Genomic DNA, 17819 nt, shown 5'->3' with positions numbered 1-17819 from the left:
AGCAGATAGAGGCTTCAGCTAATAAAATATTAAAGAAGCTTAATAATAATAATAAAAATAATAATAATAATAGCCGCCAATCAACATGGGATTAGGGAAAATAATTCCTGTCAAAATAATTTATATTTCTAAAACAAGATTACAAGTTTTACTGACAAAATAAAAGTACTTTGTTGCTTCTGTGAGCAACTGCCTGGCTAGAAAATCACATTTGATTAAAAAGGTAGAAAAATATAAATTCAATCTGGTTCACATTGGTGAAAACCCAACACACTAGTCTTAAAATAACTAACAGGAGAACGATGCTTAAGTAATTCCTTTACAGAGAGGTTCTGCAGGGACTGGGTGCTGTCTTATGCTGTTTAATGTTGTGTTGTTTTGTTTTAAACCATGCCCCGGATAAAAACTCTACTGCTGAAGTTTGCAGCTGACACAGAGGTTGGAAAAGAGGTTGGACAGAAGGATGGCCACCTAGCACTGAGTGAATTGTAACATCTGGCAAGTGCAGATGAGTGAGCAACGTGCATTTCCATACATCCACTGTCAATCTCAGAACAAAGAACCTCAGGATGGTGCTTTTCAGCCCTTGGTACCTGAAGGACCATGCAACATCACTAAAAAAAATCCTTGGTCTACTTACAGTCCCACTGACTGTCCCTGTGAGGCACCTGCCACCTGCATGGGGTATGTGTGTGCATGTCAAAAAGCTTGCAAGCATTTCTGGACTAGCTTCTCATGTGTTGCAAATCACAATCATCCTGACTGCAGGGGATAGCACCGTGGCAAGTCAGACTTGGAGCATCAATGACTGCAGTATGAAAACAGGTAACTGAAAAATCCTGGGGTAGTGGTATAGGGGAGTAGCCAGCCACAGGTAATTGTGGCATGTGGCTCTGTGGCAAAAGGAATAACAAGATCCTTGGATCCACAAAAAGGAAAGATGTTGGGTTGGAAACATTGCTTGAGATCTTTACTTGCCTTCTGCCTGTTCTCAGCTTTCCAGTCCTGGTAAGCACAACTCCAGAACAAAGAGGGAAGAACCATGATGTGAGTAAAAGGCTGTGAAGTGCACCTCATCGCACCTGGGCTGGGGAGCTCAAAGCTGTCTGTCTTCTAAAAGAAAAGTTAAGAAGTGACATAATCACAGTTGGTCAGGACTGGATGTGGAAAGGTGCCCTAAAAGGGGTGTAAACAGACTTAAATTAGGTATAGAAAGGTACTTGTTCAGCAGCTGCCTAATCCTATAGGCAAGTTAAATTGATTGGGTACCTCTCTGTTGTGCTGCACAGATTCCCCCTGGAACCTGCAGTTCTGCCCCTGCCCATGTAACTCTGCTGCTTGCCCCTGCCTAGGGTGGATCAGGATTCCAAAAATAGGCAGAGGAGTATTGCAGTCCCCGGAGCCCCCTCAACTTGTCTCCACCACACCCCACCATACACCACCCATAGCTTTTCTCACCTCTGTGTACGTGGTCTGCATTAAACAACCCTCAATGAAATCATCCCAGGAGCAGGACTTGCTCTTGCCCTTCCTCCCTCCCTATGCCGGCCGAGTCCCCTACCCACTGGTGCACTTACTGTGGTGCCCAGCCTTGCCCGGACAAGCTCCATGCCACCCCTTGCTCCATGACTTTCCCCCAGCACTCACACCCACAGCCGAGGCAGCTCCCGGGGTTCAGGTTCCCGGGCAGGGGCAGGCACACAGCTTGTAGGTACTTGGACCTAGCCATAAACAGGGGAAAAGACATTTGGCAGCAGAGGGCTCTTCCCCTTCGCAGAGTAAGGCATGAGATTAAAAAGCTGCAGGATGAGACTTGGAGCATTCAGACTCAGGACAAAAACCAATAATAATTAACAACGTGGGTAATTAAGCAGTGGAAGAGCATGCTAAGGTCTGTGGCTGGTTCTTCAAACGCTGAATTTTTTACACCAAAATGTCTTTTTCTCAAAGAGGTGCTCTACTTCAAATGGGAGTGAATTAGGTCAGAGGAGTTCTCTGACCTGAGGTAGGTAGAAGATCATGCAGATAATTCACATACTCCCTCTGGCCTTGTGACTAATTCCCTTTGGTACAGCCATTCCTGATGTAAGTGAGATCCGCTCGGACCTGTGCTTGCCCTCAGGAACTTATAAACTAATTACGTTTGTTGTGTCAACCCATTAGATACTCATAAGCTGCATGCAGACTCATTAGTTAGACTGAATTATGCCTTTGCTCTTTGAACGTTATCAAAACATTTAGATCTAGCATGTTTCATGGTCTGCCACCATTACTCCTTCTTTGTACACAGATTTCTGTGGTTACTCCTTGCTAACAAACCACAGACCTTTAATGCGCATATGCTGGTTTCGGTTATTTCGTAGATTGAAACTATGGCGGCTGATGTCATCTGGATCTTTTAAATTTATCTTGCTTTATATGAAACCCTTTATTGTTAGATTTAAAAAAAAAAATAAAAAATTTGTTCCAGATCTCAGACATTAACTTTGTTTTAAAAAACCCAGCAGACCAGATTCCTATGGAAGATGTACAGCAGTTCACACATGGAGGCCCCTGGTACCTCCACACCTGCAGTGCCTGCAAAGGAGCCTGGTCCACAGTCTCTCCCGGGGAGCAGGATGTTCATGGAAGGTGGGATGTGATAGAGGAGTATAAATATAATGGCAAATGCATAAAGCACCTGGATTCAGTGCAAACGAGCTGTTTTGTTTTGTGCTGGCTCTAGACTACTCTGAATTTTCCTAGGGCACAGCTAGGCACCCAGACTCTTGCTGTGAAAACCTCAGGTCTCTGTACCTCCTTTGGAGTCTGAAGCAGTCCGCCTCGTTTCTTCCCTCTCCCCTTTAAGAACAAGCAATCATCGAGGAACTGGTTTTGGGAGAGTTTTGAGAGGCCACCACAGTCTTTGAGCTGCAGTGATGTTCCATTGGGCTCTGGGGGAGTGAAGGTCCATTGGGTGTCACCTTCATGTCTTCATCCCAAGCTGTTCTTTCTGGGGGAGCCCAGTGCCCCGTGACTGCAGGAATACCAAGAGCTGTCCCAGAGCCACCCTCTTCATTCTTGTTTATCCACCAGTTTGCATTCTTGCTGCGCTGGCTGTGCATTTAATGTGTGAATAATAGTTTTTTATGACTGTTATTCAGCACCTACGTACTTTTGCTGGAAGGAGGGTGGAGGAGAGCAGGGTGGGGAAGTTTTTAGTTAATGAAACTGTTATTATTTGCTGACAAGATCACTGAGTATCTTAAGAAGAGGGAATTTGATCTCCTTCCAAGAAAATAAGCAGGGATTTGCACTGCAGAATATGTGTGAAGCATGTGTATTCCAGGAAAAAGAAAAAAAAAAAAAGAGGAGCATTTACAATCCCATTGCCTAGGGACTTCAACATCTGTGAGGAAACAACACTGGTGATCACACAGTGTCCGTGTTCTTTACGATGACTTGATTATTTTAGCTCCGGGCCAGTGGAGCAGTACATGAACACACCCTCCTGCTAGACCCACCTCACGTGAAGTCAAGCTCATGGAAAATCCTCTCTTGTGCTTCAGATATTCCTAAAGCTTCATCTAGCCTGGGAAAACAAGTTCATCGTGAAGCAAGTATGCATGGAACACGTTCCAGCCGACCGGGTTTTTCACATGCAGACAGTGGTGAGGCTAACACTGGTGGCGTCCTCGAGAGAGCATGAGAGTGCTCCAAATGTCTTGGCTCTGAGAGGCGTTTGAGGGGTCTCTGAAGGAGAGTTGGGCTTTGAGTCCTGCTCCTGCAAAGTTGCAGTCACATAATATACACATGTGAGTCCCACTGGGACTGCAGCTCCACCACCCTCTCCTCTCCAGGGACAGCAGGACAGCAGCAATTAGAGACGTGTGGCCTGAGGCTTCCTGTCAGTCACAGGGTGACTCCAACACTGCCACCGCAGACCCAGGCCCGTTGTCAATCCCACCCAGGATCGGGAGGTCAAGGAGGTTGTTTGCCATTAAGGGAAGAGCATGAATTCGTCTGCAGTGTCTCAAGCACTGGCTCCGGTTAAGGACGAGGCTGCTGTGGGTGAACACCCCAGGGGATGGCATGCAGCTCCCCTGTGCTCGGGAGAGTGGTACCCGAGCACCCCACCACTAGCTGCAGCCGCTGGACAAAGGGGCGGAAGAAAGGGCCAAGTACTTACTGAGAAGGAGAGGAGATGTTTCACTCATCTAATTTCACAGCTTCCAAAACCAGCCTAAAACTGGGGGTAGAGAACAAGTGAGAAGAAAAGCTCCATTTACATAATCCTTTGGCAGTGAAATGGGTCAGCGGTTCTTGCAGGAGAAGAGGAATGCAGGTTTTAAGAAATAAACAGCATCACTATAATTGGTAATAGCTGGTAGATGGTGGAGAGTAATGCAGAAGTTTACGATGGGCTTATATGCCTTGTCTTTTTGCCCCATGGTCTATCCTCTAGATGTAAAATGGAACATTCCTGCTGTTTTCTTAAAAATCATCTGTAATTCCTTGGCCATAATGCAAAGGGAGGCACCCATCTGTTTGTTTGGGTGTTTTTTTTCTCTCTTCCACAAATGTCCTTGTTTGTGTTAACTAGCAAATCTAATCATCCAGCTCAAAGGAGAGTTACACAACCGCAAACCTCCTGAGATTTCAGTTTAATAGCGAATCTTGCTTAATACCCTTGTGTTCGCTTCTTGCTTCAGATTTGCAGCTCCTTTGGCATTACAGCTGTGCTGTGCTTTTACATATAAACCAGATAAAACAGGAAACGGAATGCTGAACGGAAAAGCTGCGTTATTTCCACCTTGCAGGACTTAGTGAAATGAGCCTGGCTGTATTAAACATGAGATAAAACTCCCGCAGGGAGCATTAGTCTGAGTGATTCATATAAACACTAAAAGTCAGCCTCAGTTCCTACTCAAATAAGGTGGGTAATGGTGCACAACCAGCAGAGCCCCTCTCCTTGGGAGAGCACCGCTGGTAGAAACCTGACTGTCATTTATCCTGACTGGGAAGCAGCAGGATGAGTGTTGGGTAACAACAGATAAACCGGAGTTTGGGTAACTCTTTCAGGTGAGGAACTGCAAGCGTCTTTTCTGTGGAACTGCCTAGTCGTATGAAATGTTCTTCGTCTGCGCCCTTGATGTGGGCCATCTGGAGAGGAAAATCTCATCAGCCTCTAGAAACGCAGCCAGGTTTATGATACTTTCTTTTGCAGTTGACTTCCAAGGGAGATAATCTTATCAGGAGGAGGTCTGAAGGAAAGGCGAGTTACAGGTATGTGCATTTGATACATGTTGATAAAGACGTAGATGAAGTTGCTTTCTTTCCCTCCGATCTGCACTCTCTGGTTTTCAGGAGCCATCGCTCAAACCCATCCTTCCTGTTAGCTTTTTGCCTCCGCCCACATGCTATGGGGCCTGATCCTGACCTCAGCACCGGTGCTGCAGCCACTGGCATGGCTGCTGCGGGGTGGTGGGAATGGGCAGCACCAGCCATCACGGGCTGCGGGGGTTCCCTGCTGTAATACTGAGCTCTTCACTCACGAGATGAAAAAATGCCACATTGCCAGGGCACCCGTCTGCATGACATCTTTTATCAGTGACTTCCACAGGGGGCTGCTTCTCTCAGCTTGCTTTGGGCCCTGCCTGCCCGGCTCAGCAGATGGCTCCCCTGTCGCCAGCGGCTTTGCCGTCTCCGGAAGCGGCCCTGGCATCAGCCACCGCGGGGAAGCTCATAGAGCCCTTGCTGAAACAAAGCACGTCGCTGACAGTGTAGAGCTGGGAAGCCAAGTTTCTGCAGCACTTCCAGATGTGAAGCGGGGGAGTTGGTTTTAGCCTATTTTTCAGATTTTTTTAATTCTTTCTGATTTTTTTTTCTTTAAAGCAGCATACAAGCACACTGCGAACAATTTGTACTGTGCTGATGTTCAGCTGTGTGTTCCCAGTAGTGCTCACTTAGTGTTTTTTCTAGCTGAGACTCTCCAACCAAAGCCCCATCTGTGTGCTGGCGCAGGTGGGCAGCAGAGATCTCTTCCACTGAAATCCAAGCAAAAACTCTCCCATGCCCACTCTGTCCCATGGGCGACTTTTGCCCTTGGGCTCCAAGGTAATCCCATCCCAACAGACCGCTCCAGGGACCGAGGAGAGGCAATGCCTGTGCTCGCTCAACCAGGAGGCAAAATTCCTCTTAACTCTGGGGAGTTTGGACAGAATGACGGTGTGGTTTTGGCCAACCAGTTTGGCAAGGAACCCTCCAAGGAGGCATTATTGTTGAGTAACTTCCCATCTGCATGGGCACTTGGGATAAGGGGCAGAGGCTGCTGGAGAGTCACGATGGGTATTTATTTCTCCAGGGAAGCAAGAGCTTGGACCCAAACCGCGGTCCCCCTGTCAGCACGCTGCACTGGTGCCCCAGCTTCTCCCTAACATGCATCTTTTCCCTGATTTTGTCCGGTCTGTAGTTTCAAGCAACCTTAACAAATTCTGCAGCATTTTCTGGGGAATGAAATATGATTGTGAGGGGGGATTAAGTTGTGAGAGGAACTAAAGAAACTTCCAGTGCAGCCTGTCAATGCTTCTTTTCAGGTGGTAAGAAATGAGTGTGATGATGCTCTGGTTGCTGCTGCTCCTTCTGGTCAGCTTCGGCTCAGCTGCACCCAGATTTTCGGTGCGTATCTTTTAGCTAATGTCTGTACAATCTCTCTACGGCATGTCAATGGTTTATCATTCCCAGTGATGTAGAGATAAGTGCTCCCCCCACAAAAGGACATGGGCCTGCGAGAGCGGAGCAGAAAGGTGTCTGCAGCTAAAGGAAGGTCATTCTTGCTGTCCTCATAATATAGGGTTTTCACAGCATTAGGGGCTGTGCAGCTCTCTGGGTGGCTGGACTGACATTGACAAGAATTGAAAACAACAACAAAAAAAACCCTTTAAAGAAAAGAAAAAGTAGATTTTACGGCTAGTGAAGAAATGCTCCACTCCATTCCCCCAGGGAAAACTGCCTTCTTTTTATGCATTGTGATTTAAAGAATGGGAAGGGGAAGAGGAGGTAGGCATAGTCTGAGCCAATCTGTACTCGTCTGATGAGAAAATTACTTCTGGATTATGCCAAGGAGGTACAGATCTTGGCAAGTAGAGTTTGGCGAGCTGGGGGCTGTCTGCAGCAGGTCCCTGTGTGCTTCCAGCCTGGAATTCCTCCTCTATGTAGGAAAACCAACAGGCCTAGGAGAGGAAGAGGCAGCTGGGAGGCCACGTTTAAGCATGCTCGGCAGTCTGCTGTCCTGGGCAACTGCTTGTTTTGCTTGTGCCTAGAACTGGTCCTGACCTGGTATCACCCAAGCCAGCTTGCTCAGAGCCAGTGATTCCTGTTGCACGGGTTTGCTTGGTTGTCTTGGAAGAGATTTTGCTCTGTTTTGTTACATTTTTAATGGAGTAACACCAGCTACAGACTAAATTGTTACTAAAAATGTTTATCCCAGCCAGTTTGGGCAACTTTCTGGTCTTTGTTCCAGTAATGCAGCTCCGAAGTTACTCCACTGAAGCCAGTAGGCTCGCTGTTTTCCACTGATTTGCACCAAATATCAGCTCTTTTATCTTCCAATTTTACAAGAAGATATTTCTGGAACCTCGCTTGGCCTGGCTGCAGTGCAAGAGCTGTTTTTTCCCCCTCTTACTACACTGACTAGTTTCATAGTCTGCAAACGCTCACCTTTAAGTTCATTAAAAGGGAGTCGAGCTGAATTATATTTGTCCAAAGTAATTTTCTGCGTATCTGATCATATTCTGGGATGCTCTGAGCAGTGGCAAGGTCATTGTAGAAAACCCTTTTCCAACTGGGTTCAACTCAACAGCCCAAGCTGTGCAAGATTCGTGTATTTTAGGGAGAGACCACGATTGAATCATCTTAATCTACAGAGGCAGTGTGAAATGTTAGGATTAAGAGAAGACAGATACTCCATCTCTATCAGCCTCTCTGTTCTTACCACTGACTGAAGTGGGGGGGGTTTTTTGTTTTATTTTCTCTATAGGAAGAAGATATCTGCCTCCTAGACAACAATAAATTAAGACAAAGGTTAAAACATCTTCAAGACTTGCTTTACTTATATGAACTGCAACTGAAGGACATCCTGGAGAACACTTACCACAGAACAAAAAGTGGGCTGTTCGCAGGCAACAGGAGCATGCAGCATGAGACGCTTTTACCCACAACCAGTGGAAATTTGATAGTCTACGATCAAGGTACGGTTTGCAGTAGTGTATGTGGAAATTTCAGCTTGCCAAAATGTTTATTTCTCCCTGCAGTGTCCCATGTGTTGTATTTTATTTCTGCTAAAAGTTTCAGAATTTTTAAAGTGGACTGTGTTTTAAAATGCAGTCAGATACGTGGGAAGAAGAAAGGCAGACTGGTGGCCCTGTTACCAGCAGACATCCCCTGTGGCCGGAGTCAGCTGGCCAGCTTTAGGCAGCTACCACCCAGGTACAACACAGACACCTGCAACTGGGCGTCTCACCTGGGACCCTGGTGCAGCGAGAACAGGCACCTCTCAGCTGTTTTCCATCAGACCTACTTACATCTGCTGTAGGAAGAGATGGGTCTTGCTCTTGAAGAGCCCTTTTCCCCTGAGTGACTTAGGGGAGCCCAGAGTACCTGGCTCAGCTGTGGGCACTGAAACCTGTTTGGAGGAGCCCAGCCTCTCTGTTCCTTGGCTCCTCTATCACTTCTGTGGCACAGTAGCAGGCATGAATGCTCTGTTCCTTGGTGTCACTTTGAGAACACTGTCATAGCTGGAATTGTGGCCTGTGGCCAAGATTTCATCCTTCATGGTCATTACATTGAAAGTGTGAAGCTCTGAGGTCCTTAAAGGCGCTCACTTTCCTGATACAGCCCTGGTAGAGCTGCTCACAGGAGCTCAGCCTCTTATTTTAGAAATTTTGGGCCCCAATCCAGTCTGAAGTACAGCTGAGTTTACCTTCCACATGGAAACTGGCTTCCCTGCAGATGATCTTGCTGACAGAGCCAGTCCTGGTCCTCCTGTGTTGCTCCCATGCTATAGCCCCAGCCTGAGCTGCAGCAGTCCTGTATCTCACTGAAGATTTGGGAATTAGTCCCTCAGAGGGCATGGCTGTAAAGGCTCTCAAGCCTTGACGCTCTTCATCAGGCCCAGCAGTTTGGAAACCAGCATTGCTACTGCCTCACTGAACCACGTGCTTTGGCCTTGCAGGGCTTGCAGAGCTGTACACAGGCTGGCCAAGTGTCCTTGTCCCATACAGCCTCTCGGTGATGTCTTTTCTTTGCTTTGTTTTCCCTCCTGTTTAACAAACCAATGTTTTTCTGCCTAGATTGCTCTGCTGTGTACAATCGGAAGGAGACCAAAAACGGCTACTACCGGATCAGGCCCAGAGCGGACCGGGAGCCTTTCCTGGCATACTGTGACATGTCTGATGGCGGAGGGTGGACCGTCATTCAACGGCGGAGCAACGGCAAGGAGAATTTCAACAGGTGGGTGCGTTGTGGTTGCACCAACAGGGCTTGCAGTCAGGCCTCCAGCTCCCACCCCCATTCCTGCTGCCTGGCAAAACCCAGAATCTGAGAAGCAGGATATGCAAGACTATAGTTTAGTGATGATAATTCTTTGCATTGGGACAATCTGGTGGCGCATATTGGTAGCGAGAGGCCATTTTCAAAATGGACCTATAGCACCTTTTCCATGGCTTCTCTGCATTTGAGTAAGTGTGTAAATGCGTGCATATTTGTTCTATCATTACTGGAGACTGTCAAAGACTCCTAATTGGCAGGTATCTACTGCCAGCACATAGACTGAGACCCGTTGAACATATTATCTATTCTCGTATCAAGAATTATGTTCGGCATGGTGTAACATTTATTTCTTTATTCAGATCGTTCAAAAAGATGCCAAACCACCGGTCCAGGTTGTCCTTTCTCTATGCAAAATCCCAGAGAGGTGACTTTTACCTGGAAATCTCCAGGAGGAGAGATGCTGTGGTAGCGCCATAAAGAAGCAGCATCCCCATGCAGATTAATTCACTATCACAGCACACACACTTTTAGGGCATGTCTAGTGTCTCTTATAGTACGTGCAGTCCACTGCAAAGCTACCTCAACTGGCTCTAAGCTGGCGTGCCCAGAGAGTGGTAGCTATCTAGCCATGGTAGTTCCACTCGCAGCACAGGTGAAAGAAAAACATCCTGGAGAGGAGCATTGACTAGTCTGTAGGTCAGGCAGGATTAATATCCTTAACAACAACATGAGAGAGACAATAAACACGGGGTTAGTAAAACTGCAACGGATGATACACAGGAAGTCTATGTGAACATCAAAGATAATACATAAATAACAGAGGAGATTTTAAGAGAATGAGATGATGAGAAGAAAGTAGCAGCAGGACAGTTGTCTTAGAAAGATGAAGCCTGATGAAAATGGATTCTGCAAAAAAGCAGAGGTGAGAGTCGTCAATGAATCAAAAATAGATTTAAATGAAACAGGAGCACAAAGCAGACCCAGATATTTTCCTTTTAATTTCATCTGGAAACGTTTGTTTGCAGCTTCTATTCAGTTTCTGATTCTTCACTGTACCACATCAGGCATCCAAGATTATAGCGTATTTTAGACTCAACATTAATTTCCAGCCAGGACTGCATTTGAATTACCACTTGCTGAAGAACAGTATCAGACACTTTGCTGAAAACCAATATGACAGCTGCTGCTTTCCCTTCCCATCTGACTGACAACCTCATTCTGCGAGCACCGCATCTGGCAGTTTGAAGGTTTGGTCCCAATATACGTGTGAGCGCAGATTTAGCAGGCAAAGAAGGAAGCTGTGAGTTGTATTTACTTCTAAGGCAGAGTGACAAATCTCAGCTCAGCTTGCAACGAATCACATACTTTTAGAAAACAATGTCTAGAGATACAGCTGAAGTTTTACTAGCTAAGTGTCACTAACTCTCTAATTCCCTCACATGCTGAAACTGATGTTTGCATCTCACTGCAGGAAATGGGATGATTACAAACTGGGATTTGGGAAATTCCAGGGCAAGAACGATGAATACTGGCTGGGCAACGACCACATCTATGACCTGCTTGCTAGAGGTGCAAGTATTTTCCCTTCACAGATTTCTTTCCAATTCGCATGAGATGATAGTTCATTTAACACCGCTTTGTGTTTAGGAGAGAGCTCATTAAAGATTGACCTGATGGACTGGCATGGGGAAAGACGTTATGCAATCTATGAAAATTTCCAGCTTGCGAATGAGCAGGTAAGACGTGGAGCAAGTGGCCATTTACCTGTTTTATCTGTGAGGGTGGAGCATCTGCATGTGCAGCAATCAGACTTCAGTATCAGGGTTGTAATTACAGCTCTGCAAAACTTATCTGCTCTGGTTCCCTGGGATTCCTGGTTTGGCTGACTGACGAACAGGCCTGGAAGCAGGGACGGGAGTCTGTGACTTCTTCCTCAAAACGGCTGAGTGCCCAAGACACCGGGTGACAGGTCTCACATGCTCTCTTGCTAACTCTGCTGCTGTATGGAGGGCAGCTCTTTGCTGCACGGCACAGGGGTTCCCATGTGCGTTTGCCTCCGGCCTCATGGTTAAAAAGGTCTTCCGTGAGGGAGGAGATAAGGGTTTGAACCTCTGCAGGGAAACTGAGCCCTGTTCTCCTGCTTCCTAGGAGAGTGCTTCAGGCTGTCACATAAACCGCAACCACCAAAACAAACCCCCTCTAAGCAGTGAACTCTAATCAAAGCTTTGGAAGAGCAGTCGTAATTTCTTGTCTTTAATAGAGGCACTTACAGCACTACACTTAGTAGTGAAAGCCCAAGGACAGAAAATCCCTGTATTTTCATGTTTGCGTTCTGGCTTTGGAGAGTCTCCTGCTCAATGCAGGTGCAGCTCCGCAGGCTTGCCTCTCTGCACAACAACTGTAAGTAGCCCGAATACCCAAGGACTTGAGTTCCATTGCATGGACCAGTCCTAGTTCCAACTCCATCACTGCTCCAGAAATGTATGCATTTTGTTCGGTTTGCAATTAGAGCTTTCTTATTAAAAGTTTTAACAGCTTGATTTAATGCCTTACTTCTATTTTTCATAAATAAAAGTGGAATATGATAACAGGCCGAAGAAGCTCACACCAAGAAAAGTAATCATCCATCTAATATCAAATGTCTCCCAGAGCTGTTAGCTGCGCACAACGGAACTATTCTTCTAAGTATTCCTACCAGGACATGGCCATTTAGCTAGAAATGAAACGGCTATTAGCTCTTGCAGGAGCAAAATTCCTCCAGGAGTTCTTCTAGCTGAACAACTGATGAGTTCATGATGGCAACTACTTGGCACAGTTTCCTGCCAAGTTGTTCCTGATGAGCCAGGAAGAGCATTCCAGCTTCTTGGATAGTTTATCAAACTGTTATTGAAAGACAATAAAACCTGAAGCCCTTTGTAGCAGCAGCAATAATTAGCAATCCCTTCTGGAAGTTTAAATCCTGCAGTGATTTACACTAGGGTCATTAAAGCATGGGGACAAAAGTCACCCTTGACTTCAACAGTCATGCCTTTGACAGTGGATACAATGGTCAGAGCAAATTTGATCTCAAAAATGGGAGGAAGGGCAGAAAGAGCCGATATCAAAGCCGTGTTTCACGTGTTCTTGCAGGACAATTACAGGTTATGGATTGGCACCTATTCTGGTAACGCTGGCGACGCTCTGTCTGGTGGGAGCAATTTTGAAGATCAGTGGTCAGCCTCTCACAGAGGGATGCAGTTCACCACATCTGACAAGGACCACGATCGATTCCTGGCAGGCAACTGTGCGTTAGAGAACAAGGGCGGCTGGTGGTTTAATAGGTATGGAAAACAGTTGATTCCTTTCGGAGGCACAGGGTGTGGGTGGCTGTACGGCTGAGAGGACTTGTCTGCTTCACAGCAGCTGGAGGTTGCTGTGTGCTCATGCCACCTCGCACAGGCAGATCTAAGACGTACAGATCCTCAAAGGAAAGGAACCTGCTTCTTTTCATTATGAAGCAAAGCAGGTAAGTTGTGTTCATTTTAAGAAACTGCGCCACAGGTAAGCTGCATCATTTTTAAGAAAATGGGTCAGAATAAATGCACGGGGCGGGGGGAAAGACCTGGAAGGAAAAAAGGCAAATTAAAATTCCTTCAAGTGTTTTGGGTTATATGCTAGGAAGTAAAACAATGAAAACAACTGTAGCCACTGCAAGGTGAAGTGTGTGCTCCCTGTTGTGGAGCACATCTAGGTGGTGAGCTGCCCCTTAATGGTCCTGATGGTACATTTGCTAATTGGGCATACCCCACACATCAACAGAGAGGGACTCAGGTTCACCAGCCCTGGGAGTGTGGACACACCGCGCTGTTTTTCTCTGATTTAGTGTAGGATGAGCCTCTTCTTTGACCAAGTCCTCATCACATACAAATTGAAATCAGTAGAGCTACAAAAACATACATCAATAGTGGGATTCAACTTGATTAAAAGACATCTGCATTTTTGGTGTCAATATGTAGCTGCCTACTCTCAAGCTAAAGCCTACCAAATGGCACTACGCCCCTCTGTTTAGGCAACTGAATCATGTCCCTAGTTAATACACTTGAAGGAGTCAACAGGTTGAATTATCTGACCAGCGTAGGTGTCTATTTCAGGATGACCCACATGCTTCTCTGGGTTCCACTAAATGCACTAACTAGATCTCCACAGGCTATAGGAGGACTTTAGATAACCAGTTCAGTACAGATATAGCTACGTGTCTGAACCTGTCAATGAATCCCACCCTGGTATTTCTAAATGTATGCTGTGTGAAAACTGTACTTCACTGTAATGACGCAATGTCTTCCCACGCTAAACCAAATCTCTCGTTACAAGGTGCCATGCCGTAAACCTCAATGGATGGTACTACAGAACAGGAAGATACAATGGATCCCACGACAACGGCATAGTTTGGTCTACGTGGCACGGGATGTGGTACTCGCTAAAATACTCAGCCATGAAAATCAGGGCTCCCTTCTTTGTTGACAGCGAGAGTGGAGACGGCGAGAACAGTCAGGGCAGCTGAAACCTGCTGCTTTGGAAAGAAAAAAAGCACGGGCTGACAGGAATTGTGCAAGCTAATAGCCAGCCCTCTGCTGCTGCCAATTGCCAAACCTGCACTGTGATAACTGGAGTTGCACCTGTTTCTACTAGCTGAAGCTAATGTCGCAAGTTGTGTGAGCACAGCCAGCCAAAAATTTAATGGAAAACATATGGATCTCAGTCATGGAATAACTAGTTTTCTTTTTCAGTAATTTTCAGGACTGCATTGGAGAGTGTTTATGTAAAGTTCTCTGGACCTTGAATGATCAAGCATGTTCTTTTAGCTTTCTGTACTCTTCAAGGGCTAAATCTTTCTCATCTTGATTTTAACCACCAGTGCTTCAGTTATGACAACGTAAGAATAGAAACAACAAGGTGCTGGGGAACTGGACTTCATCTGGTGTGCCGTCGTTAGTGCTTTGCTCTGCATCAGGAGAATGTTTATAAGCAACTCTCGCAACGGTCCCCAGTTGCCACACTTCAGCTGCAGAACGTTCCTGGCGTGCGTGAAACCAAACCAGTGGATGGACGTGCTCCAGCCACTAACGTGCATCCAGACTAAGGCTACTTCAAAGTAAACCGCCACAACACGGACAGGGTGGACACTGGGTTTCATTGCCAACAGCTTCCCACTGCAGATCCAGTTCTATAGCAGAGCACGATACATTACTGCAGACAAAGACAATGCAGCTGACCAGACTTAAGCCCCAGATTAAAATTAGTCAGATTTTACTAAATTTAAGATGAGCACAGATATTCTTAGGAGTTCATAAAACACAGTCATGATTCATTTGTACATTCTCATGTAATTTACCAGATGACTTTGAGTTCATGAAGGGGAATGAGAAAGTGGAAAGAGACTGAACCATAAGGCACACGGCTTTTGTCGTCTCATCGGACTGAAACAAAAGAGCAACACAAAAGACCGAAAGAAGTGGAATAGTGAGAATTTATTTTCCACACGTTGTTAATAACAACAGTTAAAAATGAACAGTAATATCAGCTTGATGCAAATCATTTAACTACCATGTTGTAGAATCAGCCTGGTTTTTTTTCTGAATGACAATAACTTTTTTAAACTGGCAGTTCTTTTCCACATATTTGCTTTTAGATTCATACATATTGTAATCTGTTTTATATATCCATAAAGCGTGTAATAAAACCATCTGAGTAGGACTTAAAATCTTGTATCTGGTTTTCAACAGTAGGAACGTGAACAGAAATACAAGTGAAAATCTTGAGAAAGCTCATAATATGAGAATTTCGTTCTTTTGGTGTTGGCCCTTGTGCTTTTGCGCCTGCTGTCCTGGGTAGTGTAGAGGGTCTGCAAGGTCAGTTTCATTTCCATGGCTCAAGCTGTCCTGGAGACAATGCAGAGACATGTGAACATTCAGTGTAAAATTTGGTTTGGTTCCTCTGCTTTGTCAACAGGTGAACCTTGTTCTCACTTCTTCCCAAACATCCCAGCAAATCCTCTTCTCACTTCTTTCCAGACATCCCAGCGACCGCAAATGTGAACACCGGAGTGCAACGGGCCAGCAGTCCAGGGAGCCGTGCTCCTGAAGCCTGTGCCCTGGCGAGGCTCTGCCCTCGTCCCAAGTGTTGGCCCGTACCCGCGTGGAATGAAACTTGCACCTACATCTGGAAATGAGGTTGCCCTTGGGGAGAAAGGGCTGCAAACAGCCAGCATGTACTATTTCCTTTCTGAGCACTACTTCTGGATTTTACTATGGTAAAATCTTAGTGCAAGGTTGTAACTGCATGTCGTGAACATAAGGGCTCACTGTGCACGTGTTAGAACCACGCGGCTGCTGATGCAGTGCTGAGGGCAGGAAGGACCATTTTTGTCAAGGCAGATGATACTCAACGCCACTCTTCAGGAGAGGGCTAGGGAAGCAGGGTAAAGATGAGACCGGTGATGCTCAACTCTGCATGCTGGAAATCAACTACCGCACCGAAGGGCCAGCATTATTGATTTGACAGTTCATTGAGCAGCCAACAACCCATCTGAAAATGGAGTAACAAGCAGAAGACAAAGCCATCAGAGCTTAGACAAGTGCTACCCAGCCCAGTTCCCCAGCGGGTGAGCAGTGACTGATCGAAAGTCCAGAGTACGGAGCCTGTTTTGCCCTGTGTCACTATGGAGAGGTGGGCATTACAGTTGGAATTCAGCCAGCATCCGGAAGTTAGTGGGGTTTTTTCCTCTCTCTGAGAAAGAAGAAGGGGGCAAGATCTCACAGGCTGGGAGGGAAGAGGTCTGGCTTGCTGTCTTAGATGTAATTAAGTCTATCTATCTAATGCATCACAGCAGCTGTTCTGAACGTAGCCTGACACTGAGACAGGGCCGCAGGAAGCAGGGTCTGGCTTAGAGCAAGGCTCCCCCTCCCCTGCCCTCCTGCAACGCAGGGAACCCCCTCAGAGAAGCGGGGGTCATAGGGCTTTGCACAGGACCCCGCAACCCCCCCCAGCAAACCCCAGGAAATGTTTTAGAACCCTCCTTAACTTAATGAGCAGGGTAAAATCCCACTAGCAGAGTACGTATTTGATCTGAGGGCTACCGCCACGCTCCAATCACTCCCACTGAAGGTTAGCGAAATGTGCGCTGAACGTCGCTGCGCTGTACATTTGATCTCCCATTTCTCCAGGTTCTCCCGTGCCGAGAGGCTCACCAAAACCGCAAACAGATATTGTAGCACTGCAGGTCTAACGCTGACAGATCACTGCTTCAGGGCGAACGCGCTCCACACAGCGTTTACCCTCGCACAAGCCTGTAAGTAACCCGAGCAACAACTGCTTCAAAGGTGTGATTTCCAGCTCATTTAAGTCAATTTAAAGACTCGTTACATTTGATTAGCCTTGCATTGGTTCTCAAGTGTGGACATGTTCTCAAAAGCTTTAAGCAGCGTTTCAAGCTGACAGTTTATGCACAGCTGGTACGAACGAACGCTGCGCTGCACTGGGCCGAAGGGCTGAACGCCGACAACGCGGCGTGCTGGTGCAGCTCCTGGGAAAGAGGGAGCTCACGTCAGCCGGCGCATCGGGTCCGGTGCTCCAGCGGCAGCTGCAAAACGTCACCCATCAAAAAGGCCGGGCAAATGGCGGGGTTTGGCTCTGGTGGGCAAACGCCGAGCATCTGGCTCCTCCGAGGCTGCCACAGCAAGCCCTCCCGCTGTGCGCCTGTCAAGTTACCTGCGCACGCTTTGGACACTTCAGTGGGGCGCCATCGGTAACTGGCTAACGCACCGCGATGCTGCTCTCCCTTTACAATTATTGTTGGTTTGGAGAAAAAAAAAAAGCGTGGGATTGGGAAATCTATTTTCCTGCTCAGAAAGCCAGTTTTGAGAACAATAGCATCCTACTGGCAAAGAACTGAGCACAGGCTCGTTTTTCCTTCACACCCACAAGGCGGGTTAAAGGGCACGTGGGGCTGGGATCCTTATGGAAGAGCTGTTTGAAGACTGACAGTCCTCTGCCCGAACCTACCTTCTCTCACTCCAGCCTCTGCAGGCAGCAGCTCCTCTTTTCTTGCCCAAGAGCATTCCCCTGGTCTTCGCAAGTTCCCCGAAGAGACGGTTATCCTAACAAATGCCAAGCAAAGTCTCTGACTCATTCTCGCTGGCTCGAGCTCTGTCTCTTGTTGTTAACTGGGGTTTCAACCCAGCTCTGAACACTTGCAGCAGTGTGTAATTGCCAATTTGTGATCTCTGGTTTTAAAGCCCGACACAACAAAAAAA

General features: G+C 46.7%; 1 protein-coding gene across 6 annotated transcripts; it reads left to right on the top strand.

The window, feature by feature from the left end:
• Window positions 1–4731: 4731 nt before the first annotated feature.
• On the top strand, window positions 4732–15336 carry LOC141734617 (fibrinogen-like protein 1). 6 transcript variants are annotated; one of them, XR_012584564.1, is made up of 10 exons: window positions 4732–4915; window positions 5062–5265; window positions 6576–6657; window positions 8018–8228; window positions 9330–9489; window positions 11000–11097; window positions 11176–11264; window positions 12658–12848; window positions 12928–13033; window positions 13879–15336. XR_012584564.1 is itself a non-coding variant. In XM_074566599.1 (9 exons), exons 3-9 carry the CDS (start codon window positions 6586–6588, stop codon window positions 14066–14068), a joined length of 1011 nt encoding a protein of 336 aa, XP_074422700.1. In that variant the 5' UTR covers window positions 4732–4915; window positions 5062–5265; window positions 6576–6585; the 3' UTR covers window positions 14069–15336. The 6 variants fall into 6 exon arrangements, 3 of the variants coding, with proteins under 3 accessions (XP_074422700.1, XP_074422710.1, XP_074422689.1); XR_012584565.1 differs by having other exon boundaries at window positions 4764–4915; window positions 5207–5265; XR_012584563.1 differs by having other exon boundaries at window positions 4869–5061; window positions 5207–5265.
• The last annotated feature ends 2483 nt before the right edge of the window (window positions 15337–17819 follow it).

This window comes from Larus michahellis, chromosome 1, assembly GCF_964199755.1.
Source record: "Larus michahellis chromosome 1, bLarMic1.1, whole genome shotgun sequence".
NCBI classification, from domain to species: domain Eukaryota; kingdom Metazoa; phylum Chordata; class Aves; order Charadriiformes; family Laridae; genus Larus; species Larus michahellis.
This window is presented reverse-complemented; position numbering and strand designations above follow the sequence as displayed.